Source organism: Vulpes lagopus, chromosome 8 (genome assembly GCF_018345385.1).
Source record: "Vulpes lagopus strain Blue_001 chromosome 8, ASM1834538v1, whole genome shotgun sequence".
NCBI classification, from domain to species: Eukaryota; Metazoa; Chordata; class Mammalia; order Carnivora; family Canidae; genus Vulpes; species Vulpes lagopus.
Genome location: NC_054831.1, coordinates 121687813 through 121714434, shown reverse-complemented (window position 1 = coordinate 121714434; position 26622 = coordinate 121687813). Strand labels below are relative to the sequence as shown.

The following is a 26622-nucleotide window of genomic DNA, read 5'->3' as shown; positions in this document are numbered from 1 at the left end:
TCCCGCCCGCCTGCCGCAGCCGCAGCCTGCCGCCGCCGCCGCCGCCAGCTTGTCCCTCAGACTGTCAGATAAAGCGGCGGGCCGGGCCGGCCGGGCGGTGAGCGCGGCCCGGGCGGGACATGGCGGCGCTCTACGCCTGCACCAAGTGCCACCAGCGCTTCCCCTTCGAGGCGCTGTCTCAGGGGCAGCAGCTGTGCAAGGTGCGCGGGCTGGGGCGGCGGCCGGGAACTGGGACGCTGGAGGCGCGGCCCGGAGCCCCCTGTTCTGTGGGGCCCGTTCGGCGGGGTCCCCCGGGCAGGGCGTGGCAGGCCCGCCTAGCTGAGGCGCCTCACCGGCTCCGCCTGGGGCCAGCGGGGCACGTGGGGACTCCCGGGCCCCCGCGGCCGGCGTGTCCGGGTGCTTAGCAACCGCGAGGGGATTGTTCTCGGACCCCTTGAGGTCCCGAGAGCAGACAGCGGGTCCTCTGCTCGCCCCCGACCAGCCGCACCGAGATCCATCCTGGGCAGGCTTCCCCGCCGCTGGTTGCAGACCGAGGGACTCCCTGCCCCGCCGGGAACTGAACTCCAGAGTTGGGTGCTGCCTGGGAGGAGAGTCTCCCAACTCGGGCGCCTCGCGGGCACTTTCCAGCCAGTCTCAGAGTTGGAGGTGGCGAGGCTTTATAGAAAAGCCCCACAGCGAAGCGTACAAAGCAAAAGGATTTTTCAGCATCCAGTTGGTGACCTTCGCCCCTGGCCCTAACCAACTACTCTTCAGTTTTTATTCCTGAAGGTCCAAGTTCTTTTTATCGTTTGAGTTGCTTCATCCTGCTTTGCCTATTTAATAGAAATGCTGTGAGGCGACAGTTTAAAGTCACCAACCCGGCCTGAGAGTGATTTTGAGATAGTCCCAGATAATCCAGAGTTTGTGACTCTGATAGGGGTAACTCATCACTGTATGTCACTATTGCCTCAAATGGCCATGATTTTGTCACTGTTTACCCTGTAGGAGAGCTCAGATTTTATATGATTAAAAAATATATTATATATATATATATATATATTTGAAATATATATATTGATTTTAAGGAACTTTGTTATAGGTAAGCAATAATGATTTAAATTTAGCATTTTCATTTCACAAGTGAACCTGTTAAAAAAATCAAACAGTGCAAGTGGCAGAACCAGAACTAGAATCTGGGGCTTCTGATTTCTTGTCTGAGGCTTATTCATACATACTTTTGTTTTATAGTTTATGACTAGTTCCATATAAATTCTCAATTCTCACATCAGTGCAGCCTAGTAATGCCAATATGACAGAAGAGAAAAATAAGGCCCAGAAAGGTCAAGTGACTCACTCAAGCACAGTGGATATGCTGGGAATAGTACCTAGGTCTTCTGCCTCCTACTGAAGGCTGTTGCCATTTCTGACTGCCTTTTAAAATTATATCCTCATTTCATTTCAGGAATGTCGGATTGCACACCCTGTTGTGAAGTGCACCTACTGTAGAACTGAGTACCAGCAAGAGAGGTACAGTTTTTGTTGACCATGAAGATGTTAGTTAATAGGCTTTTTCCTCTTAAAATCTGTAATTAGCTGCTTTTCAATGGACAGATCTGTAACTGATTGCATTATACACAGATTCTGCAGTTTTACATTATAACACATGGACAAATACAAAATACATATATTGTTCCCTAGTTCTCCGTTGATTGCTTAAGTTTTTAAAGTTATCTTTTTTCAGATCCTTGATCATTTTACATTGTGTATATAATCTTTATGACACTAAGAAACCACAACAGTAAAATATGAGTCTCCTGTTTCAGTATGTTTATATTCAGAGCTCCAAGAATTTATAAGCCAAAATAAGATACTTTTGGAAATGTGACAATTTTTTAAAAAATATTTTATTTATTTATTCATGAGAGACACAGAAGGAGAGAGGAAGAGACTTAGGCAGAGGGAGAAGCAGGCTCCATGCAGGGAGCCTGATGTGGGACTTGATCCCAGAACCAAAGGCAGAGGTTCAACCACTGAGCCACCCAGGCGTCCCAGAAAATGTGACAATGGTGATAAAGGGTTTGTGAGCCCTAGTCACACTTGAAACTCATTTGCCTGATGTAAATCTCTTTTTTAAAAATGTGAAAAACATTTAGGTGTGAGTAAACACAAATCTTTGGAAGACTTTCAATAGCAGCAAAGTAATTTATTGGTACAGTAAGTTCTGTGGGACTGCAACTGTAAATAATAGTTCCTTAACTCAGGGTGAGACCTATTTGCTGGCTCACACATAGACCTAGAAACCTAGTTTTAATCAGTCTTATTTCAGTTCCAGGAACATTTTCCCCAACATTTTATTATGGATGTTTTCAAACCAGAAAAAGTTGAAAGAATTAGACAATAAACACTCATATACTCACCACTTAGATTCTACAATTTACATTTACTGTATTTGCATCTACGCATCAGTGTATTAACTTGTTTATGATGCATTTTAAAGTTGTGGACATCAGTATATTTGACCCTAAACAGTTAAGCGTGCATATCACTAATGAAGTCTGATATTTGTTTATAGTTCTTTATTTTTTTAGAGGTAAAATTTGCACACAGTGAAATGCTCAAATCTTGAGTACATCATTTGATGAGTTCTGCAAACAGTATACATCTGATAACCCCAAACCCTTTCAAATGTAGAATATTACCATCACCCTCAGAGAGTCTTCTCATCCCTCATTCCACTCAATCCCTACCCTTCTTGCCTTCCCCATACAACTACGGTTCTGATTTTCCTTTCCACCATAGATTAGTTTTACCTGTTCTAGCACTTCATAGAAATGGAAACATACAGGACCTACTCTAGCAGCATACTCTAGAAGTTTTAGATTTTACATTTGGGTCTATGATCCATATTGAATTAATTTTTGGGTGTGAGGTGTGACGTGAAGTTTAACCATTAATTCACACCACATTTAAAAATTGATTGAAGGGATCCCTGGGTGGCGCAGCGGTTTGGCGCCCGCCTTTGGCCCAGGGCGCGATCCTGGAGATCCGGGATCGAATCCCACGTCGGGCTCCCCGTGCATGGAGCCTGCTTCTTCCTCTGCCTGTGTCTCTGCCTCTCTCTCTCTCTGTGTGTGTGACTATCGTAGATTAAAAAAAAAAAAGAAATTGATTGAAGAAGAGGGCACCTGGCTGGGTCAGTTGGTGGAGCATGCAACTCTTAATCTCCAGGTTGTAAGTTTGAGCCCCATCTTGGGTATAGAGATTACTTTAAAAAATTAAATTAAAAAAATGGATTCAAGATGGATCATAGAAATAGTTTTTGTTTTTTTTTTTTTTTTTAGATTTCAGGAGTGTGTGTGTATGTGTGTGTGTGTGTATATGTATATATCCCACTTTTTCAGTAATAAATGTAAGTATAAACCAAAATGTTCAACATCACAGAATCACTGAAGTGAATCTTCTTTCTAAAAGAGCGTCCTTTAGGGGCACCTGGGTGGCTCAGTTGGTTAAGCATCTGACTTCGGCTCAGGTCATGATCCCAGGTCCTGGGATGGAGCCCTGCATCATGCTCCCTGCTCATTGGGGAGTCTTCCCCTCCCTCTGCTTATGCTCGCTCACTATCTCTCTCTCACTCACATGCTCTCTTTCTCTCAAATAAATATTGAAATATTTATTGAATAAATAATGAAATCTTTTTAAAAAAGTTTCCTTTAAATACACTGCACTTCTTGTACTGCCTGTTTTTTTTTTTTAAGATTTATTTATTTAATTTTTTAAAAAAATTTATTTGTGATAGTCATACAGAGAGAGAGAGAGAGAGAGGCAGAGACACAGGCAGAGGGAGAAGCAGGCTCCATGCACCGGGAGCCCGACGTGGGATTCGATCCCGGATCTCCAGGATTGCGCCCTGGGCCAAAGGCAGGCGCCAAACCGCTGCGCCACCCAGGGATCCCAAGATTTATTTATTTATTCATGAGAGATAGAGGCAGAGACACAGGCAGAGGGAGAAGCAGGCTCCTTGCAAGGACCCCGATGTGGAATTCGATCCTGGATCCCGGGATCACAACCTGAGCTGAAGGCAGGCGCCCAACTGCGGAGCCACCCAAGTGTCCCTTTGTACTGCCTCTTTAAAATGGTAGAAAATAGAAAATTGCCCTGGAAACTATTTCGTTTGAATATTTCATTTTATTTAAATGTTTTCTACTTTGCGGTTTTTCTTTGTTTTAACTTTATGGTCACTTTTATAGGACTTTATGAGAAAATAATCACAAAATAGCTAATAGACTGGATTTTTATGTGATTTTATTTTCAGCCCCAGAATATTGTTTATTGTTGCACATCAAGCATTTGTGAAGAATTAGACTTTGTTTGAAGATGATTTTTTTCCCCAAGGCAGTTTATCAGTTTTGATATTTAGGTCATGTTATGACCTCTGGACCTTCACAAGACAGAAGACGTTTTTATTTTTGTCAGTGCTTAGTTCTTAGAGAGATTGGAAATATTGACAAAATATTTGGTCATAGCATCTATTTCCTCACATCTGGGATTTTCCTATGCTTTTTCTTACAGAGGAGAGTGTAGACAGATTAAAGTCAACATAGATAGAATTACTAAGTTTGTATTCCAAACATATATTATACTTTATTTCTCACCTCAGGTTTCTCAGATGTTTATCCAAATTGAGAATTACTGCTAGTCCATTTCAGTCTAACATAATATTCTTTTGAAAGTTGTGTCCATATTTGATCATTTTGTTTAGTAACACTTGGAGATGTGATAATCAGAAATACTCACCATTTGGGATCCCTGGGTGGCTCAGCAGTTTAGCGCCTGCCTTCGGCCCAGGGCATGATCCTGGGGTCCCAGGATCGAGTCCCACATTGGGCTTCCTGCATGGAGCCTGCTTCTCCCTCTGCCTGTGTCTCTGCCTCTCTCTCTCTCTGTCTGTGTTTCTCAAGAATAAATAAGTAAAATCTTTAGGAAAAAAAAAAACACCACCATTTTTTTTTTTTTAAGATTTTATTTATTCATGAGAGACACACAGAAAGAGAGAGAGAGATGCAGAGACCCAGGCAGAGGGAGAAACAGGCTCCATGCATGGAGCCTGATGTGGGACTCGATCCCAGGTCTCCAGGATCACGCCCTGGGCCGAAGGCGGCGCTAAACCGCTGAGCCACCCGGGCTGTCCCATAACTCACCATTTTAATGAAAGTCTCATTTTATCTGAGCTAATAAAATTAATAATCTGGATAATTAATAAAAGAGTTAGTGGCCAGATACTCAACCTTCAGTTAACCAAGTATCCAGACCACATATCTCCTTGGCACTTAGCAATGAGTAAATTCTGTGGGCTTAAGGAGGAATCAGTTTTCAGATGTTGTAAGTAAAACAAGTTTTTTCTTATAAAAGCCTCTTTTTTTTAAAAAAGTGTCTCTTTTTTCCTTAACAGTAAAACCAATACAATATGCAAGAAATGTGCTCAGAATGTGCAGTTATATGGAACGGTAAGTGGGGTTTCTCTGTACTGAACAATGAATACTCAGGCCTCTTGGAACCTTACATTCTGTGGATTATTAATGTAATTATCATATCTTTAGTAGAACTGGTTATGGGTAAATATTTTCTCAGAGTTTATTTAGTGTTTGAGCTTATAAGCTTAGCTAATACTTCAAATTGAGTTCTGTGTTTATGGTCATGATGGCAAGATTGTCATCATAATTTTCTTTGAGAGCTTCAGTAATCAGTATGAAAAGAAGAGTCCAAAGATGGATCTTACAATGTGACCTCTTTGTTTGGTAGCAGTTGACTATTCATTTTGATAAATGGATTTTTTTTCGTCTCTCAGTGTTAGGGTTCTGGATACTATGTCCTTCAGGCATTCTCCTAACCTATAATAAAATGATAATGGCAAAATGGCCTTTTGAGAAATTTGGAAGCACATGCCGATTTCTTCAAAGCATGGGTTCTGTTGAGTTTCTTATAGAAGTCCCAGTGTATACACTAATGGGATTTTGTTTTTTTTTGTTTGTTTTAAAATCAATAGCTGTGCAGAAAAACACTTTAGTGTTAGGAATTTGATTGGTATAGAAGGAAATGTATGAAGTTGGGAATACATTTTTACAGTGACTAATGAACTGTGTAATAGGAATTATTGCTTTTAAAAATGCACTCATATTTTATAATGTACTTAGTTGACCTTTTTTTCTCTTTAAGCCCAAACCTTGTCAGTACTGCAACATAATTGCAGCATTTATTGGCAACAAATGTCAGCGATGCACGAATTCAGAGAAGAAGTATGGACCACCATATTCATGTGAACAGTGTAAGCAACAGTGTGCATTTGACAGGAAAGATGATAGAAAGAAGGTAAATCTCTGTTTCTGTTGATTTTTTTTTTTTTTTGTCTTTCAGAGAAGTTAAGGTGGGTCACTTGTGTCAAACAGTGGTGCCTGTTGGGCTCAGTTGGTGGAACATGACTCTGGATCTTGGGATTATGGGTTTGAGCCCCATGTTGGGTGTAAATATTTCTTAAAAATAAAATCTTTAAAAAGGGGGTTGGGGTACCTGGGTGACTTAGTTGAGCATCTGGCTCTTAATCTCAGCTCTGGTCTTGATCTCAGGGTTATGAGTTCAAGCCCCATGTTAGGCTCCATGCTGGATGTGTAGCCTACTTAAAGCCTACTTAAAAAAAAAAAAAAAAAAAAAAGACCTATAATAGAGAATTCTCAGTTCTTCTAGTTTTTATTGACCTTGAAGATTTTCAGCCTTTGTTTTCTTCATTTACAAAATGTGGACAATTATATTCTTTTTTAAAAAAAATTTAAATTCTTTATATTTTTTAAAAATATCTATGTCGGGATCCCTGGGTGGCGCAGTGGTTTAGTGCCTGCCTTTGGCCCAGGGCGCGATCCTGGAGACCCGGGATCGAATCCCACATCAGGCTCCCGGTGCATGGAGCCTGCTTCTCCCTCTGCCTGTGTCTCTGCCTCTCTCTCTCTCTCTCTCACTGTGTGCCTATCATAAATAAATAAAATTAAAAAAAAATATATCTATGTCTATGTTTAAGTATTTATTTATTTAAGTTATTTCTGCATCCAAGGTGGGGCTTGAATTTATGACCTTGAGATCAATAGTTGCATGTTCTTTTGACTGAGCCAGCCAGGCACCCCTAGGCCATTATATTCTAATATTTCATATATTCTAATATTTAGTATTTTATAAGAATCTAAATTTCAGTGGTCAATATCCCATATAAGTGAAGTGGTTTTTTCACAAAATTTTATTTAATTCTATAAAGGAGAGATTGTGACTTAAGCAAGATACATTACCAGTTTCACTATATGACTCTTTAAATGTTTCTATCTGTTGAAGTTAAAAATCACAAGATGACATAGAGGAGAGCCCTATGTGGAGTGATGATATGTTGGTAGAATAAAAGTGATATAGATTTGTTCTGTTAAAAACCCTCCAGTGGCTTCCAGTTGCACTTAGAATAAAACCCAAACCCCTTTTCTGGCCTGCATGGCCCACACCTGCCTCTCAGTTTCATCTGACATCACACCTCCCACCCCTTGCCTATTTCGGCCACACTGGCTATCTTTCAGCCCTTCAGGTGTGCCAGTGTCATTCCCACCTTTGTGCTAGCTGTCGTTTTGCCTGATAACATCATTCTCTAAAGCATCTTAATTGGTTTCTCAAGCTCAGATGCCACTTCTTCACAGAGACCCTTACTAACTTACTCACCCCTTGTTATATTGCCTTCATAGCACGTAACATTGTGAGGAATTATCTTGTTTATTTGCTTCTATGTTTGTCCACCTGCACTAGAACATGAGCTCTTTGTCCATCTTGTTCTCTGCCACATTTCCAGTGATCTGGCACATAGAGAGTTCCCCCCCTTGTATTATAGTATATATATTATGTAAACAAATTTATCCATGCATACTTAGATTGTTAAGAGTGATACTTTTATTGAGAACTATTTCCTCTCCCTTTTAGTTGTTTTACCAAACATGGCCAAAATGTTAATCTGAAATATATCTCCAACTTGCTGTTATTTATTGTGAGAATTTGTACTTCTACTTTTTGAAAAGTGACTGAGGGAAGCCTGGATGGCTCGGTGGTTTAGCACCACCTTTGGCCCAGGACGTGATCCTGGAGTTCCTGGATCGAGTCCTGCGTTGGGCTCCCTGCATGGAGCCTGCTTCTCCCTTTCCCTGTCTCTGTCTCTCTCTCTTTCTGTGTCTCTCATGAATAAATAGATAAAATCTTAAAAAAAAAAAGTGAAAAAGTGATTATTTTATATATTCTTAAATTTGAGGTATAATTGACATACACTAGCTTCATATATATAGCATAATGATTCAATATTTGTATGTATTGGAAATTGATCACCACAATAAATCCAGTTTACATCTATCACTATACACAGTTATAGAATTGCTTTTCTTGTGATGAGATCTTTTAAGATTTACTCTCTTAGTAACTTTCAAATATGCAATATAGTATTATTAACTATAGTCATCATACTGTATATTATAATCATTTTGTAAGTAGAAATTTATACCTTTTCACTACTTTCACTCATTTCACCTATGTCCCACTCTCCACCCCTGGCAACTATCAATTTGTTCTCTTCAATAAATATTCTTTTAATGAAAGAATATAGTACAGAAACTTTTTCAGTGTCCAGAGGTACTCTTTGGAGATGCTTAGGCTCACAAGAGCCGATTCTTGCTAACCATATTCATTAATTTACAATGACTCTGCAATGATTAGAATACTTTTTTTTTTTTTTAAGATTTTATTTATTCATGAGAGACAGACAGAGAGAGAGGCAGAGACACAGGCAGGGGGAGAAACAGGGTCCATGCAGGGAGCCTGATGCGGGCTCGATCCCAGGACTCCAGGATCACACCCTGGGCTGAAGGCAGGTGTTAAACCTCTGAGCCACCCAGGGATCCCGGATGATCAGAATACTCCTGCCTGACAACCAGAGCACCTTTCCCCTGAATCCGAGAAGCTGTATTAGGAATCAGGAGGTAGCATATTATAATCATTGCAATATAAACTTTCCAATCCCATAGCCCTGGGCTAGCAAAATGATCCTGGGCAAGTTACTTACTTTTATTATGCGTCAATTTCATCATTTTTCCAGTGGGAAATAACAGTAACTGCTTCACAGGACATAGGGAGATTTAATTGAGGTAGAAGACTTGCCTAAGTTCACGTACCACATAAATGACAGAATTGGGACTTAATTGGGACTTAAGTGGGTTATCTGAGGTTAATTGGGAGGTTCTAACTCCCAATACCTATATTCTGTAGTACCCATCTACTACATTCCCTCTTCTTTATCTTTATCTTTGTCTCTTTGTCTCTCAGGTAGATGGGAAATTGCTGTGTTGGCTGTGCACACTTTCATACAAACGGGTCCTTCAAAAGACCAAAGAGCAGAGGAAACATCTGAGCAGCTCTTCCCGTGCCAGCCACCAGGAGAAGGAACAGTATCGACTGAGTGGTGGCAGCCATTATAACAGGTAACCCCAAGATGCGTAAGATGGGGCTAGAGGTACTGGTTGGTCGGATAGAAACACAATTAGCCGGGATGATACCATTTGGTGTACATTTTCCTAGTCTTTTCTCTCTAGTTACTAGCCTTAGGAGGAATACTTAGGAAGAATCTCCTTTACCGTAATTTACAGTTCATGTGTCTTCCAAGCACCAGTGAGATTCAAAAGGTATCAGGATTTCCTGACTTGGTTTGTATTGTGTCTAAAAAGTTTATGGAACTTGTTCTACTTTCTCTGTGATGTTCTCCTCACCCTTGGAGTGGGTTATCTCCTCAGAGGATTGGACATTTCACTTTCTGAGGGATGCAGCTTTTTTTTTTTTTTTTTAAGATTTTATTTATTTATTCGTGAGAGACAGAGTGAGAGAGAGAGAGAGAGAGAGAGAGGCAGAGACACAGACAGAGGAGAAGCAGGCTCCATGCAGGAAGCCTGATGGGGGACTCGATCCCGGACTCCAGGGTCACACCCTGGGCCAAAGGCAGGCGCCAAACTGCTGAGCCACCCAGGGATCCCCTGGATGCAGCTTTTTTAATGCACATTTGGCCAGGAGGTTAATGTTCTAGGTTTGTCCTGATGAGATCTAGTCAAAAAGATGTCCTTTCGTTGCAGTCTTAGCTTCCTTTCAGAGTATCTGAAGTTTTTGTTAAGAGTTCTGGCTCTGAATTGAATCCCAACTCTACCAGGTTCTCTGTGTGGGATCTTGGGCAAGCTTTTTCATCAGTAAAATAGGGAAATAAGAATATCACCTGATAGAATTGTTGTGAAGATAAATTATATAGTGCGTGCATAGTGGTTAGTTTTATCACTGGCATAAAGGAAGCATTCAGTATATTTTAGTTACTGTTTGTTATTGTTACCATTATGTTTTTGTTCATTTAGCAAACATTAAGTATTCCCATGGGCCAGGGATTCTGCTAGGAAGGCAGAGATGAATAAAAGAATCATGCTGCTTACCAAGAGTATGCAGTCTGGTAGGGAAGACAGGCCTGTAATCAAATCATTGCAATATAATTCAATGAACACCACAGTGGAAACATCAAGATACAGGCATGAGAGGCAGTAGTAATTAACTGCCTTGGGAAGTCAGGCAACAGACAGAGGCTCAGAGAAGAGCTGGTATTGGAGCTGGATTTTAGGATGAGTTGGAATTGTCAGACGGAATGGGCAGAGACATCCTAGGCTGAGGGAATAGTGTTTGCAGAGACATGGAGGGCATGAGACCATATGGAACCCTGGGGAACTGCAGTCCTTTTATGTTGCTGGACCTTATGTTTGGGAGCCAGGGAATGGGAGTAAAGTGAAAAGTGACTGAGGGAAGATGTGTTAAGGAGCATGAACCTGATCCTGTGGTCCATAAAAAGAAAATAACTCTGATTATTGTAGTGAATACATTGGAAGAAAAAGAGACTGGGGGCTAGTTAAGAAGCTTTTTTGTAAGAGGTACAGGGTAAGAAATGTTAATACTAGAATCTCAACTCAGGCCATAGCACCAGAGGTCAAAGACACAGATTCAGGAAAATAGTTTAGAGGGAAAATTATGAGAAATTTAGATAATTTGATGAATAGGTAGATGGACAGGAGCTGGGTAAGCAAAGGATAATTCTGAGGTTTTTTTACTTGGATAAATAGTAGATTCCTAACCGAGAGAGAATATAGGAAGAAGAGAAGTTCAGTTTTAAAAAGTTGAGTATGTGGGGCACCTAGGTGGCTTAGTCAGTTAAGTGTCTGACTTCAGCTCAGGTCATGATCCCGGGGTTCTGGGATCGAGCCCCACAAGGGGCTCCCTGCTCAGCTGGGAGCCTGCTTCTCCCTCTCCCTCTGCTCCCCACCCCACCCACTTGTGCTTTCTCTGTCTCTCTCTCAAAATCTTTTTTAAAATTATAAAAATAAAAAGTTGAATTTAGAGGATCAAAAATTATTATTATTATTTTTTTTTGTTTTTGTTTTTTTTTTTTTTCAAAAATTATTATTTTGTGGGAGCTCAGCTTAGAACTCAGAAGAAAGATTTAGATATGGCCCATTGGTAGCACATAAGAGTCGGTGGGAATAGAAGTTGTTATAAAGTGTGGATTCCTGCTGCTCTACTCCAGGCTTTAAATTCAATAGAATCTAGGATAGAGTCCATGAAGCCACATTAAGGGAACACTCTTTCCAACCCATGTAAGTAGTTGTTAAAACCACGTTCTTGGATGATACAATTCAAGTTGGAGGCTGAGAACAGAACTCCAGAAGCACTCAAGAAGGATAGAGTATTTGCAAACCATATACCTGATAAAGGGTTAATATAAAAAATATATGAAGAATTCATACTACTCAATAATAAAGTGAATAACCCAATTTAAAAATGGACAGAGGACTTGAATAGACATTTTTCCAAAGAAGACATACAGATTGCCAATAAATGCATGCAAAGGTGCTAAACATCACTAATCATCAAGGAAATGCACATCAAAACCACAATGAGATATCTCACATCTTTTAGGATGGCTCAGTCGGTAGAGCATGTGACTCCTGATCTGAGTCATGAGTTTGAGTTCCACTTTGGGTGTAGAGATTACCTTAAAAAAAAAAAAGAGGGATCCCTGGGTGGCGCAGCGGTTTGGCGCCTGCCTTTGGCCCAGGGCGTGATCCTGGAGACCCGGGATCGAATCCCATATCAGGCTCCCGGTACATGGAGCCTGCTTCTCCCTCCGCCTGTGTCTCTGCCTCTCTCTCTCTGTGACTATCATAAATAAATAAAAATTAAAAAAAAAAAAAAAAAAAAAAAAAAAAAAGAAAGGAGGGAAAAGATAAGAAATAACAGATGTTGGTGAGGTTGTGGAGAAAAGGGAACCCTATATACCATTGGTAGGAATGTAAATTGGTACAGCCATTGTGCAGAACAGTATGATGGTTCCTCAAAAAATTAAAAACAGAACTATCATTTGATCCAGAAGTCATTCCTGGGTATATATGCAAAGGAAATGAAATCAGTATCTTGAAGAGATATTTACACCTTATGTTCACTGCACCTTTATTCGTAATAGCCAGGAGATGGAAACAATGTAAATGTTCTGCAGTGGTTGAATGGATAAAGAAAATATATTCACACTCCCCCCCACCACGTACTGTGTGGTATCCCTTCTACGTGAAATCTTTTTAAAAGGCTAATTTCAGGGACGCCTGTGTGGCTCAGAGGTTGGGTGGCGGCTGCCTTTGGCTCAGGTCGTGATCCCAGGATCTGGAATTGAGTCCCACATCGGGCTCCTACGAGGAGCCTGCTTCTCCCTCTGCCTGTGTCTCTGCCTCTCTCTCTTTCTCTGTGTCTCTCATGAATAAATAAATAAATCTTAAAAAAAAAAAAAAAAGCCAATTTCATGGAAACAGAAACTGGAATGGTGGTTGCCAGGGGCTGAGGAAAGTGGGAAGTGGGGAGGTTAGGTCAAAGGATATATAAACTTTCAGTTATAAGAAGAAAAAGTTCTGGGAATGCCTGGGTGGCTCAGCGGTTGGGTGTCTGCCTTTGGCTCAGTGCATGATTCTGGAGTCCCAGGATCGAGTCCCACGTTGGCTTCCTGCGTGGAGCCTGCTTCTCCCTCTTCCTGTGTCTCTGTCTCTCTCTCCGTGTGTCTCTCATGAATAAATAAATAAAATCTTAAAAAAAAAAGAGAAAAAGTTCTGAGGATCTAATGTACAGCAGAGTGACTATTAATATGGTATTATAGGGACCCCTGGGTGGCTCAGTGGTTGAGCATTTGCTTTCGGCTCAGGGCATGATCCCATGGTCCTGGGATCAGGTCCCACATTGGGCTCCTCACAGGGAGCCTGCTTCTTCTGCCTATGTCTCTGCCTCTCTCTGTGTATCTCTCATGAATAAATAAATAAAATCTTTTTAAAAATGGTATTATATATTTGAAAATTGCTGAGAGTAGATTGCTATGAAAAACAAGGTAACTGTGTGAGGTGATAGATGTGTTAATTATCTTAATCTTGGTAATCATACCATAGCATATATGCATATCAAACTGTCGTATTATATACCTTACATATATAGTTTGTCAGTTATTCCTCGATATAGTTGGAAGGGGAGAAGGTTAGCAAGGTCAGTGGTATCAATTATTGAAGAGATCAAGTAAGAAAAGGTCTTACTTGAGGATGAACTCACTGGGGCCAAAATGATTTTTAGTGGTGTTGTGGGACTCATTAGATTCACAGAATTGTTGTGAAGAAGAATTGGACTAGGAGTTCAACCTGGTATCTAGTCCCAGCTTCACTGTTGACTAGCTGTATATCCTTGGGTAGTTCAGATAACCTTGATGAGCATCAGTTTCTGCAGACTAGAAATAGTACCTTGTATATACCTCACAGAATTGGAGGTGCATATGAATCATTAAATGTAAAAGTACTTTTTAAGGGGTGGCTGGCTCAGTTGGTGGAGTGTGCGACTCTTGATCTCAGGGTCATGAATTTGAGCCACACTTTGGGGATGGATCCTACATAAAATTAAAAAAATTTAAAAATGTTTTAGAAGATTACTTTTTAACTATAAAGTAGATTATACTTCTTACTAAAATTTTAATAGGTTGTTAATAAAGTAGGTAATATTTAATTAAAGCTAAGAATTTGGGGGGGGAGCCTGTGAAAGTAAGCTGCCCATGCACCTATAAGACCTATGAAATCAAAAAAAAAAAAAAAAAAAGACCTATGAAATCAATACCATGGTAGATTTTAGTAATCAAGAATAACTGTACGGAAGAGCTATGATATGTTGGTCCCATTTAACAAACTTTTATTGTGGTGTTTTATAAATCTTTGATTTCTAATGTGTATCTATTTTTGCATTAAAAGCCAGAAAACACTTTCTACGTCTTCAATTCAAAATGAAATCCCAAAGAAAAAATCCAAGTTTGAGTCAATCACAACTAATGGAGACAGGTAAGCCAGTTGGTGTGTGTACATCCTTCCATTTGAGGTGCTGCATATACAGTTCCTGAAATAGGGTATGCCTTGGACCTTATCTAGGATTGTTATTGAGGCTCTGAGGAACATTACATTAGCCACTTGATAGCTTGTGAATAAGCAGCGCCGATATTTGTTTATAACTCTAATCCTGTCATTAAAAGACAAACACATATAACTGGATTTAACAGCAACTGAATTCTATAGTCCACAAATAACTCCCCCACACTAATTCTAAGAAGTTAGGAGCTATATGCTTTTTACTTTGATCTGTGCCTGTGGCCTCCTCCAGGCAGGGCAGGAGTTGGTCTTGAGAGGTGGGGCAGTGACAATTTGGAATTTAGGCAGTATTGCTTAGTCTGTGAGTGCAGATACCAAATCAGCAGAGAACAAGATGTATTTAAATATTTTTACTTATTTTTAAACCTGTTTAAATGTATATTTTTATTTGTTGCTTTCCCCTCTCCTTCTGAGCAATGCTTTCTCTTGTAAGCTACTTTATCCCAATATCTAGAGTGCCCCATCCATGTTGGTGCAGTGACTGCTTCCCAACCAAGTCTTGGGGCCACCCATTTTTCTGTTTCTGCATCCCAGGCCCAGTGAGACACTGACATACTCTCCCCCAAAATCCTTGGAATCATCTCCATTCTGAAAACTCCCAGTGTCAGTTCTCCTTCCCGGCCAGTGGTAGGTATGGGAGTAGAGTAGCACATAGGCTTACCAGGGCTTTTGTTTAGGGGAGCACAGAGCACTTGTGAAATTTATTCTTTCCTGTTACCTTTTTTATTAACTTGCTTTCAGATTCTACAAGGTTTCTTTCTTTCTTTCTTTCTTTCTTTCTTTCTTTTTAAGATTTATTGATTTATTTGAGAGAGAGAGAGTGAAGTGAGGAGGGGCGGAGGGAGAGAATCTTCAAGCAGACTTCCCACTAAGCACAGGGCCAACACAAGACTCAATCCCAAAACCCCTGAGATCATGACCTGAGCCAAAACCAAGTCATGTGCTTAACCGACTGAGCCACCCAGTCACCACTACAAGGTCTTTTTATCCTCTAGTATCATTGATTTGTATTTCTTGAAATGAACCTTCTGGAAATGTTGGACTTATGTATTCAAATTATATTGGGGAAGGAACTATGAAGACCATCTTTTCTGGTCAGCTTCAGTGTTCTCTCAGTAGATATTCTGGCCATTGTGAAGATTGCCATCACTTCTGCCAGGGTGCATGATCCTCCAAAAACCATGTCAAGGGGTGAACCTTTCTTTTTTTGGGGGGGGGCGCGGGGTGAACCTTTCTGAGATTCCTGCCTTTGTAGAGGTCTAGGCCAAGACTCAGAGCATTTAGATTCATCATTTCTATTTTGTGCTCATTTATGACCCAGACAGTATATGAATGACCTGAAAAAAACCTTTAGTTGAGCCAATGAGCCCTTAAAGTTTACCTTTGAGCTTTTGTTCTTAAGATACTGCCATTATTCTTGCTGTATTGCTTTGGATATACAAAGCTAAACTTAAGTTTTCTTTTTTTTGAAGATTTATTTATTTATTCATGAGAGACACAGAGAGAGGCAGAGACATAGGCAGAGGGAGACGCAGGCTTCTCACAGGGAGCCCCGTGTGGAGCTTGATCCTGGATTCTGGGATCATGCCCTGAGCCGAAGGCAGATGCTCAACCACTGAGCCACCCACGCATCTCTGAAAACATTTTTTTAAAGATTATTTTAGAGAGAGAGTGAGTGTGTGCATATGCATAGTGGGAAGTAAAGCGGGAAAGAATCTTGAGCAGACTCCTCACTGAGCATGGAGCTCTGCATGGGGCTGGATTCCACAACCTGAGTGGAAACCAAGAGTGGGACACCCAACTGACTGAGCCACCCAGGCGCCCCTTACTTTGAAAACATTCTGGCAAGCCTTTTTTTGATGGCCCCTTTGTAATGTCATGCAAAGCCCTAGTCTTTTTTTGAGTATCTGTCTTGAATTCACTTCTGTACCAGATGTAAACAGGCTCGCTTCTGAGCGCTCCACTGTAGCTGCCTCCCCATTTTCAGTGCATCACAGTCTACTTTCCTGGCCCCACTTTTAAAATATCCACATATGGGGACGCCTGGGTGGCTCAGCGGTTGAGCATCTGCCTTTGGCTCAGGGTGTGATCCTGGAGTCTGGGGATCGAGTCCCACATCAGGCTCCCTGCATGGAGCCTGCTTCTCCCTCTGCCTGTGTCACTGCCTCTCTCTCTTTCATGAATGAATAAGTAAAATCTTTAAAAAAAAAAAATCCACATATGCTCTTTTCTTTGCTCTTGTCATCCCCTCCTGTCTTTTGCAGGCTTCTCCCTGACAACTTTCCATTCACCTCGCTGTTCTCCCACATTCTCCTCTCTTAGTTTGTAAGTTTTGTTTTGTTTTGTTTTGTTTTTTAGTTTATAAGTTTTGAGGCATGTTTGATTTTTTTTTTCTCTTCTTTTTACTTCTCCATTAGCCTTCCGTATCATACAGGAAGAATGCATCGCTTTAGGTTGGTTTTCTTTTCTTTTCTTTTTTTTTTTAAGATTTTATTATTTGAGAGAGAGAGCATATATGAGCAGGAGGTGGGGCAGAAGGAGAGGGAGAGGAAGAAGCAGATTACACAGTAGCATGGAGCCTGACATGGGGCTTAATCCTAGGACCCTGAGATCATGCATGACCTGAGCTGAAGTCAGATGCTTAACCAATTGAGCTACCCAGGCACCCCTAAGTTTTTTTTTTTTTTTTTTTTTTTTAAGAAATTGCTGACATTTTTTTTTCTAGAAATAGTTGACGTGTTTCATAACATACTCTTTTTTTTTTAATTTATTTATTTATTCATGATAGACATAGAGAGAGAGAGAGAGAGAGAGAGGCAGAGACACAGGAGGAGGGAGAAGCAGGCTCCAAGCTGGGAGCCTGACGTGGGACTCGATCCTGGGACTCCAGGATCTCGCTCTGGGACAAAGGCAGGCACTAAACCGCTGAGCCACCCAGGGATCCCCCACCCCTAAGTTTTTTATAAAACCTTTAATTGAATAGTTTTATTTATTTTTTAAAAGATTTTTATTTATTTATTCAGGGGGCAGAGGGTCCAGAGGGAGAGAGAGTCCTAAGCAGACTCTGCATTGAGTGCAGACTTTGATGTAGGGCTCAATCTCATGACCTTGAGATCAGGACCTGAGCTGAAACTAAGAGTCAGACACCCAACCAGCTGTGCCACCCAGGTATCTCTTGAATAGTTTTGTACTTCTAAAATGGCTTTTTGCCTTTTTTTTTTTAAGTATCTTGCAGAATTCATAGCCTCCCTCTCATATATTCTAGTTTGTTACATTGTAGGAAAAACTTCAATTTGAGGAAAATCTGAGTTCATTTCTATCTTTCCTTACCAGAGAAAATATACCAGCTACTTTTTTTGTTTGTTCTGTTGATAATAAAGCACTCTCAACAATGGGACGCCCAGGCTCACCTTGTGGTTTATTGTTTCTAAAGGACATTCCTTTCCTTTCCTCATAATTTTTTAAAATTTTATTTATTTATTCATGAGAGACAGAGAGAGAGAGAGAGAGAGGCAGAGACACAGGCAGAGGGAGAAGCAGGCTCCATGCAGGGAGCCTGACGTGGGACTTGATCCTGGGTCTCCAGGATCAGGCCCTGGGCTGAAGGTGGCGCTAAACTGCTGAGCCAACCGGGCTGCCTAGATTTTATTTTAAGTAATCTCTACACCCAGTGTGGGGCTTGAACTCTCAACCCCAAGATCAAGTCACATGTTCCACTGTCTGAGCCAACCAGGCACCCCTCTTCATTGTTTTATTTCATTCTGCATTTGAAGTATGCCTGAAAGATTAGCCTTACTTTGTGTGGTCTTTGAGGTCTTATATTAAAAGGTTTAGGGATCCCTGGGTGGCGCAGCGGTTTGGCGCCTGCCTTTGACCCAGGGCGCGATTCTGGAGACCCGGGATCGAATCCCACGTCAGGCTCCCTGTGCATGGAGCCTGCTTCTCCTTCTGCTTGTGACTCTGCCTCTCTCTCTCTCTCTCTCTGTGACTATCATAAATAAATAAAAATAAATAAATAAATAAAAGGTTTAGAAAAGACAAGAAGCTTCCTAGAGAAATAGTGAGTTCCTTCTCATTAGAGATACTTGGAAAGAGACTGAATCTGATTTTCTGCCTTGATAACCTAGCCATCTGTTTTCATTTGATTTCCAGCAAAAAAAAAAAAAAGCTTAGAAAGTTAGAAAGGTCAGGCCGTAACACAGGATAAACACAACTGGTCTTGTCAGTAACATATTGGTATGGAAAGAATCCTCTCAAGAAGCAAATAGAGAAGGGCATTTTTGGGACCCCAAGATTTATACTACCCCATTACTCTGTTTCATTTTAATTCTGGTTATGGGTTTAAGTAAATTCTTTTGGATTGAGGGTAGAAAGTCCCTTGGCAGGTATTGAAATTGGTGGAGACTTTGATGGGTTCCTTCAGTATTTTCTCCTGCGTGCCTTGTTTTATTATATGACATTTATTACTTTTTGTCACCCAGTAATTCTGGACATTCATCATTTATGAAAGCACTGGTACATTCTTCTGACATTCTCCTCGTGTGCTTCATGTATACCGAGAGAGAATATTCTTTCTTTCTTTTTTTTTTTTTAAGATTTTATTTATTCATGAGACACAGAGAGGCAGAAACAGGCAGAGGGACCCTGATGCAAGACTCAGTCCCAGGACCCTGGGATCACGACTTGAATCGAAGGCAGACGCTAAACCAATGAGCCACCCAGGCATCCCAAGAGAGAATATTCTTATCAATGGACTGTGTCTTCTAGTCATAGAAATGTTTGGTAACTATGAGGATGTCCAGTGATTCTGCTTGCTCTTTGGAGTTTCTACCTAAATAGAGAAATACTGGTTATTAGATGTAATTCAAGAAATAGGAACGAACCAACAGCAGGGGGGAACTACAGTCATTGCTATATTGATATAGGGAGCTGGGAATTAATATTCCAGTGTCTGCTTAGGAAAAACAGGTTTGTGTTTTACTTTAAAGGTTGCCCTGGGGGGATCCCTGGGTGGCGCAGTGGTTTGGCGCCTGCCTTTGGCCCAGGGCGCGATCCTGGAGACCTGGGATCGAATCCCACGTCAGGCTCCTGGTGCATGGAGCCTGCTTCTCCCTCTGCCTATGTCTCTGCCTCTCTCTCTCTCTCACTGTGTGCCTATCATAAATAAATAAAATAAAAATTATAAAAAAAAAAAAAAAAGGTTGCCCTGGGAAGAGTAAGAGCCAGCTTTGGGAAGACTCTGGACACTGACAGGATATGACTTTCATGGCAATGATTCCTTAACTTGTTTTGAGTTTAAGACATCTCTGACCAACCGGGAAAGCTATGGAGTCTCACCCTAAAAACCACTCATTATATGTATACACTGAATTACATGTACAATTTCAGGGTTTTACAGGTTAGATTCCCTGGCACTGGGCCTGGTTAGAAGACACTGCTAAAAAGACAGAGTTCACTTGGCACTTTGGAAAAATGAAGTGCTCAGGTACTGTTACTGAGAAGAATCTGTTGAAAATCCAGGTTGTGGTGTGACTCTGGGTTTCCCACCTCTTTGTTCCTTTTCTAACTAAATATCACTGAATTCTTGATACTGGAAGTGGTGGTCAACAGGCCAGTTGCAATGTAGGGGAAGTTGGCTTCCTTCCTGTTAATTTAAAAGGGACTGACTGCTCCTGGTATGGAATGCAGTAGGGGTGTGTGTGTGTATGTGTGTGTGTGTGTGTGTATGTGTGTGTGTTTGTTTATTTGAGAGAGAGAGAAAAAAATGAGTTGGGAGAGGGACAGAGGGAGAAGTAGACACTCCACTGAGCCAGAAGCCCAACATCAAACACTTAACTGACTGAGCCACCCAGGCACCCCATGCGACAGCTTTTTAGCAGTTGTACCACATCATAAAGCTTTGGGGCAGAAAATAACCAAAAGATGAGCTCTGTGGGGAGCTCTAAAAGAAAAATACATGAGCTTACAATTGATAACTTATCCAGATTCTAGGGTAATTATTTAATTACAAAAAAATGACTGTTTCATCCATGAATAATTGGGGATTTTCAGTGCACCTGAAACAAAATGTCTTTGGCTTTGGAAAATGCATTTGTTTTCATCTTGAGTGTGAGAGGAGATGCTGCACAAATGCTATGGGTTTTGATTTGGTTGGTGTAGTCATGATCACCTTGCCGGTACAGTTTAGCAAATTCTGTTGAGTCTGGCATATATGGAGCATTGTGCTTACCACTGGGAATTCAAATAGTTGTTCTTACCCTTGAGCTTGTAGTCAAGTGGCCTGTGGTGTGTCCTCAAGTAGAAAAAGGTTTATCCCTCCAAGTTACTATTTTTTCCCCCTCTATATTTCTACTCAGCTTTTCCCCAGACCTGGCTCTGGACTCACCAGGCACTGACCACTTTGTCATCATTGCCCAGCTGAAGGAAGAAGTGGCCACTTTGAAGAAGATGCTGCATCAAAAGGATCAAATGATTTTAGAGAAAGAGAAGAAGGTACAGTTTTGTTAATACCGTTCAGGCCAGAATGATGCAAGGATAAGCATGTGGTGCAATAGGGCACGGTGCTAACTCTTGTTTAACTGATATTTATTTGGTACTGACCAATTAAAACGACAGTGCCCCTCTTAATTCACAGTGGGGGCATAACTCACTACTGCTATTCTCAGCATGAGTTGCTTTGGAAGGTTGTAATCAGAAGGTGCTGAATAAGCATGGAGTCGGGACAAGAGGAGGTAGTTATATAATTGGAATTTTTAATGCTCTCAGGCTAAGAGAATCTGATGTCTCCATCTCTATTATTGGGATGGCTATATCTGTGGGACACTAATACTCAAAATATGTGGGCCAGGTCTCCCTCCTTCCTGGACAATGTTCAGGTAGGCCTTCCTCCATGGACTCTTACATCACTTTGCTTCCATTACTGACAACTCCCTTCCTGAGTGACCCATTCTTTAAACACATTAGTATCTTCAGTAAAGTCTTACTCTGGTCTAACAGTTATTCTCCCTCTTTAAGGGAATTTTTTAAAATCCTTCTTCTATCCAGGTCTATTTATCTTATTGGGTTCGTAAAGAATATCTCATTTTTGTCTTAATATATTAATAACAATAATAGCTAACTTTTATTGGATACTTAACTGTGTACCTAACACTTCTGCATACTTTCCACGTATTAACTCATTTATCCTCATAATAGCCCTTCGAGGGCAGCCCTGGTGGCTTAGTGGTTTAGCGCCGCCTTTGGCCCGGGGTGTGGTTCTGGAGACCCGGGATCAAGTTCCGCGTCGGGCTCCCGGCGTGGAGCCTGTTTCTCCCTCTGCCTGTGTGTCTGCCTCCCTCTCACTCTCTCTCTCTGATGAATAAATAAAATCTTAAAAAAAAAATAGCCCTTTGAGAGAGGATTTATTGTTATCATGTCATAGATGAAGGGAGCCTCCAATATTTTTCCTCTTAGGCTTCCTTCTCCTAGTTGTGTTTTCTTCCTTGAGGCTGTATGTTTTCTTGCTAGGATTCAATCTGAATGGCTAGCCAAAGGCATTTATAATATTAAAATATTTACATGCATTCTTTCAATCTAATTTCGACCTCATTTTACAGATGAGGAAACAGACCCAAAGATATTAAATGATGTACCAAATCACACAACTAGTAAATGGCAGAACAGAGTTACTCCAGTCTTTCTGACTACTGCTCTTTCTACTAGCCTGTGCTTTCTTCTGCTGGTAAGGTGGAGATTCATGGGGAGAGACCAGCATTCTTTCCACTTTACTATATGACTGTTAGATGAAAGTGGACTTAGGTATATTTTCTTCATGGACTAAGTCAAAATGGCACATAAAAGGATTTTGCAAAATAGAGATAAAATGAACACTTGTTTCTATTACTTTGCGAAGTTTGGGTTTTTAAAAGGAGCAAAAACAAATAGGTTGTTTCTCATCACTTTCAGGATCAAGGTCACACTTCTTGGCTTGGAACATAGGTCCTGCTACCTCATGCCTGCTTATCTGTAGCATCATCACCTGCCACTTTCCATGCTCATTAGTCATTCGAACAAGTTGTTGGTTACCTCAAATCTTCTGGCTACGCCCATATAGTTTCTTTTGCTTGGATGCTCTTCTTGTCTTGTGTGCCAATTGTACCTCATGTACCTTAAAACTCAGCTCACACTTCTCAACATAGACATCTCTCGGGCAGCCCGGGTGGCTCAGCAGTTTAGCACCTGCCTTCATCCCAGGGTGTGACCCTGGAGACCCTGTATTGAGTCCCACTTCGGGCTCCCTGCATGGAGCCTGCTTCTCCCTCCGCCTGTGCCTCTGCCTCTCTCTCTTTGTCTTCTCTCTGTGTATTCTCATGAATAAATAATAAAATCTCAAAAAAAAAAAAAAAACCCAAAAACCTAGACATCTCTCTTTGCTCCTTGAATAGCATAGTCAATAGAAGAAGGCCTGGAGTTTGAATTCTAGCTCTGCCACTTGATAACATGTATGATCTTGGCCATGTTACTTAACCCTTTCTAAGCCTCAGTTTTCCCATCTATGAAATGGGAAAAATAATATTGCCTCCCCAAAGGTTTATCATAGGATAGACTGAAATAATATAATCAAACAGTTTAGGGCACCTGGCTGGCTCAGTTGGAGGAGCATGCAACTCTTGATCTTGAGGTCGTGAGTTCAAGCTCTATGCTGTGTATAGAGATTACTAAAACAAACAAAAACTACATGTATATCTGTATATATAGTATATATTCTCAAACATTTTGCCTAGAATAGGTTAAAAATTCAATAAATGGCAACAGCTGTTATTCTCCTGGCTTCTCTCAAACTGTCGTAATCACTGATTTTTTGGAGGATTATTGGCATGTATTAAATACATAAAATCTTTAAAACCTGCCAGTGATGAAGTATGAGAAATGATATGTCAGGATTTTGTGTAATTTTCAGGAAATCTTTAGAAAAAATAGGATACAGAATCCCCTGGTTTTGATGTAGTTCTGGATCTTCAGGAGAGCCCTGGATTTCATTCATTTGGAAAACCGTTAGTTCTTTGGTATCAGAACATTTTTTGTTGACATTCTCACAAGTGGAGCCATGCACAGAATTGGACACAGAGATTTCTTCTGGTCACTCTGCCTTTTTTGTTTCCCCCTCAGATCACAGAGTTGAAGGCTGATTTTCAATACCAAGAATCTCAGATGAGAGCCAAAATGAACCAGATGGAGAAAACTCACAAAGAAGTCACAGAGCAATTGCAGGTGAGTCTGCTTATTTTATGTGATAACCCTGGTGTATTTAGCTGATTGTGTTTTAAGTGATTATCTTTCAGACTTCTTTATCTCAGGGTATTGACAAATTCACATTAATCCACCTTGTAGCTGTCTTTTATTGTTTCATGGTTGGCTTATTCTGATCTTTTTCCCTCAAAAAACAGTGGAATTAATAAATGTGTGTTTTGATTTTTGGGTAAGCCAGATGTGATTCCAGATGTCTGGATTATGAATTCTGTTTATCCAGCACGTTAAGGCACTCTGGTTTGTTTGTGTTTCATAAAGTACCCTTTTGTAACAGTGGATCCCAGGAGATTGAAGTGTGCTGATTAGCCTCCAGGAAACACTGTCTTCCCCTGAACCAAGCCCTAGAGCTTTCTGTTGTTTTCTATCTCTAGAACTTGTTTCTTCCTGACCCTCTACATTGTATGCCTTAGCATCTGCATGAAAAACATGTCCTGTCCTGTTAAAACATCCTTCTTTTTCTGATTTTTTGTTTGTTTAGGCCAAAAACCGAGAACTCCTGAAGCAGGCAGCTGCCTTGTCCAAGAGCAAGAAGTCAGAGAAGTCAGGAGCTATAACTTCTCCATGAGAGACCATAAGGAGGCTCCCAGCCACAGCAAAGGGGTTTTCTGGGTTAGGGTTGGTGGCCTGGCTGTTATCTGGGAATTGCAAGCTTTCTTAAGAAATCTCTATTTTATTACAGTTATCCTTCTTTGTGGGATTGCAGTGGGCTGAATGGAAACACCTGGTTCATGCTGTGTCGTGACTGCATGCTTGGATGTTTGGGGTTCCAAGCTCTCTGTCTCATACTCTCACTCCTCCCCCCACCCACCCCCATACTACTCTGTCTCTCTCTTTGGGTACTACTCTTTGTGTGTGTGTGTGTGTGTGTGTGTGTGTGTGTGTGTGTGTGTGTGGTGGTCACTGCTCAGTGTTATGTGCAGAATAATTTTTTTTTTTTTTCTGGTCCATCATTGCATCCTGCCATACCCATGAGCAAATCGTTTGGCATTAATTACATATCACTGCCATCCTCTGAACTTTGAAAACTGCCACCTTAAGACTTGGTACAAGGGAAGAGGCCTTCTCTCTCCAATAAATCTTTTGCTTCAGGGTATACTCTTGGGTTTTTCTCCAGGTATATTATGTATGAACTTTGTACTATGTATAGCCAGAGTTTTATTTATTTTTTAAAAAAAGAAACTTTTTCTTGATAAAGGAATAATGATTAGCCTAGCTTGTTCTTGTAAAAGTGATGCCTCTTTAAAAAAAAAAAAAGGTTCTACTCTCTACCTTTTAGTAAAGGAATAAGACCTTTTCTTGTTACCTTGGAGTCTTAAAAACTGATTGCTGAGGTGTAATAATTCAGTGCATAAGTATGAAGTTAAGTGCCTTTTGGAAGATTTCTTGGAAGAGCATTTAAGAAGATACTTAAGGGAGATTTGAACAGTCTGTCTTTTTAAATAAGGGCAGAAAGAAAGGTTGTCCAGGTTTTACTGGACATTTCCCTCCTCTACCCCTTTCTTGATTGTTTTATGTGACTGATTTTAAATTCTCACACTGCCATTTCTTTTTAAAAAAGAAAAATACCCTTTACTTATATCAGTTGTTATACTGGGCTGTTGTTAGAGAACATTTTTTTTAATGAGCAGATCAAAATGAGATAATATTTGAACTACAGAGCATTTGGGGAGTCAGTGCAAGCTGCTCAAGTATGGATTCTGAATCTGATTGGGAGAAATAATATCACTGTATCTTCTCCCCACTCCTTCTCATCCACCCCAGCCTGTACACTCCCTGCTTTTAACGGAAATGTATTGAAAACAGGTGCTTGTCAGAAGCAGCTTGGCCTCAGCTAGAATTGTTTGTGTCCTGTTTTCCCTTCTTGACCCAATAGGCACATGGATTTACTTTTCCAGGAGAGGAGATAGATTTACACTTCTAGCCATTCTCTCAGGTCCTCTGTGGGATGTTTGTGAAAGAAATGGGAGATGTGTAATGTGCCACGAAACACAGTAAAATCAACTACCTTGGAATTAGTGCACAGGGGAGGGGTACTACGGCTAGAGGTAACCACGAGGGCAGATGACATTTGTACCTCAGTGTACCAAAATTGTAAGCAGTCAGTGTAACGTGCTAGGCATTTCCTAGAGGCAGATGCTTATAATTTGTGAGGACATTCTCACAAGTGGAGCCATGCACAGAATTGGACAGAGATGTGGAAATAGGTAGCTTCTTTCTGAGAAGAAACAATGGACCATGTTGCTTCAATCTCACTCTAGTAGGGGAGGTCATTTTCCCTTCTAAGCAAGGGAAATGGCAGTGCTAAATAGTTTTGTAACTTTTTGAATGAGAAACTTTTAGGTAAAGATAAATTGTCAGATAATATTTTTCAGATGCATTTACGTTTAACTATGGGGAAATGATTGTGGAAAAACGTTAACAGTCATGGTTTTTGGGGTTTTTTTAATTTGGAAGACTTGAGAAATTCTGTTTCATGAAGTGACAATATAAAAACACATACTTAGTTTTATACTAAATCTTTTTTTAAGGTCTTGGCATTTAATATAAAGCAGATTCACACATTTTCTAACTTTCCACAAGTTCCAAAAGATGAAGGAAGAAACCTCAGTCTTGAAATTTTGGTTTTTAAAAATCATGACACTGTTTTACCATGAAATTGAGTAGCTAACTTTTGGTAACACCTTTTGTTCATTTGTATGTTTGTATAATGGACATTTTGAAACACAGGAATGTTTTGGTTTGTACAAACTTTGAAAAATGTGTGTTAATAAAAATATTGACTCAA

The 26622-nt window shown here is 40.6% G+C and overlaps 1 protein-coding gene across 2 annotated transcripts; it reads left to right on the top strand.

The window, feature by feature from the left end:
• FAM76A (family with sequence similarity 76 member A) lies at positions 1-26622 on the top strand. Of its 2 annotated transcripts, XM_041767966.1 has the most exons (9): positions 2-200; positions 1442-1506; positions 5429-5483; positions 6193-6345; positions 9364-9518; positions 14379-14465; positions 20906-21041; positions 23697-23798; positions 24316-26622. In XM_041767966.1, the coding sequence occupies exons 1-9, from the start codon at positions 120-122 to the stop codon at positions 24400-24402; spliced, it is 921 nt and encodes a 306-aa protein (XP_041623900.1). In that variant the 5' UTR covers positions 2-119; the 3' UTR covers positions 24403-26622. The 2 variants fall into 2 exon arrangements, with proteins under 2 accessions (XP_041623901.1, XP_041623900.1); XM_041767967.1 differs by lacking the exon at positions 14379-14465 and having other exon boundaries at positions 1-200.

Excerpts from the sequence above, each read along its gene's own strand:
- FAM76A (XM_041767966.1), top strand. The coding sequence starts at position 120 with ATGGCGGCGCTCTACGCCTGCACCAAGTGCCACCAGCGCTTCCCCTTC. Across the intron at positions 14,466-20,905 it reads ATCACAACTAATGGAGACAG|CTTTTCCCCAGACCTGGCTC; the intron begins GTAAGCCAGTTG and ends ATTTCTACTCAG. Across the intron at positions 23,799-24,315 it reads AAGTCACAGAGCAATTGCAG|GCCAAAAACCGAGAACTCCT; the intron begins GTGAGTCTGCTT and ends TTGTTTGTTTAG.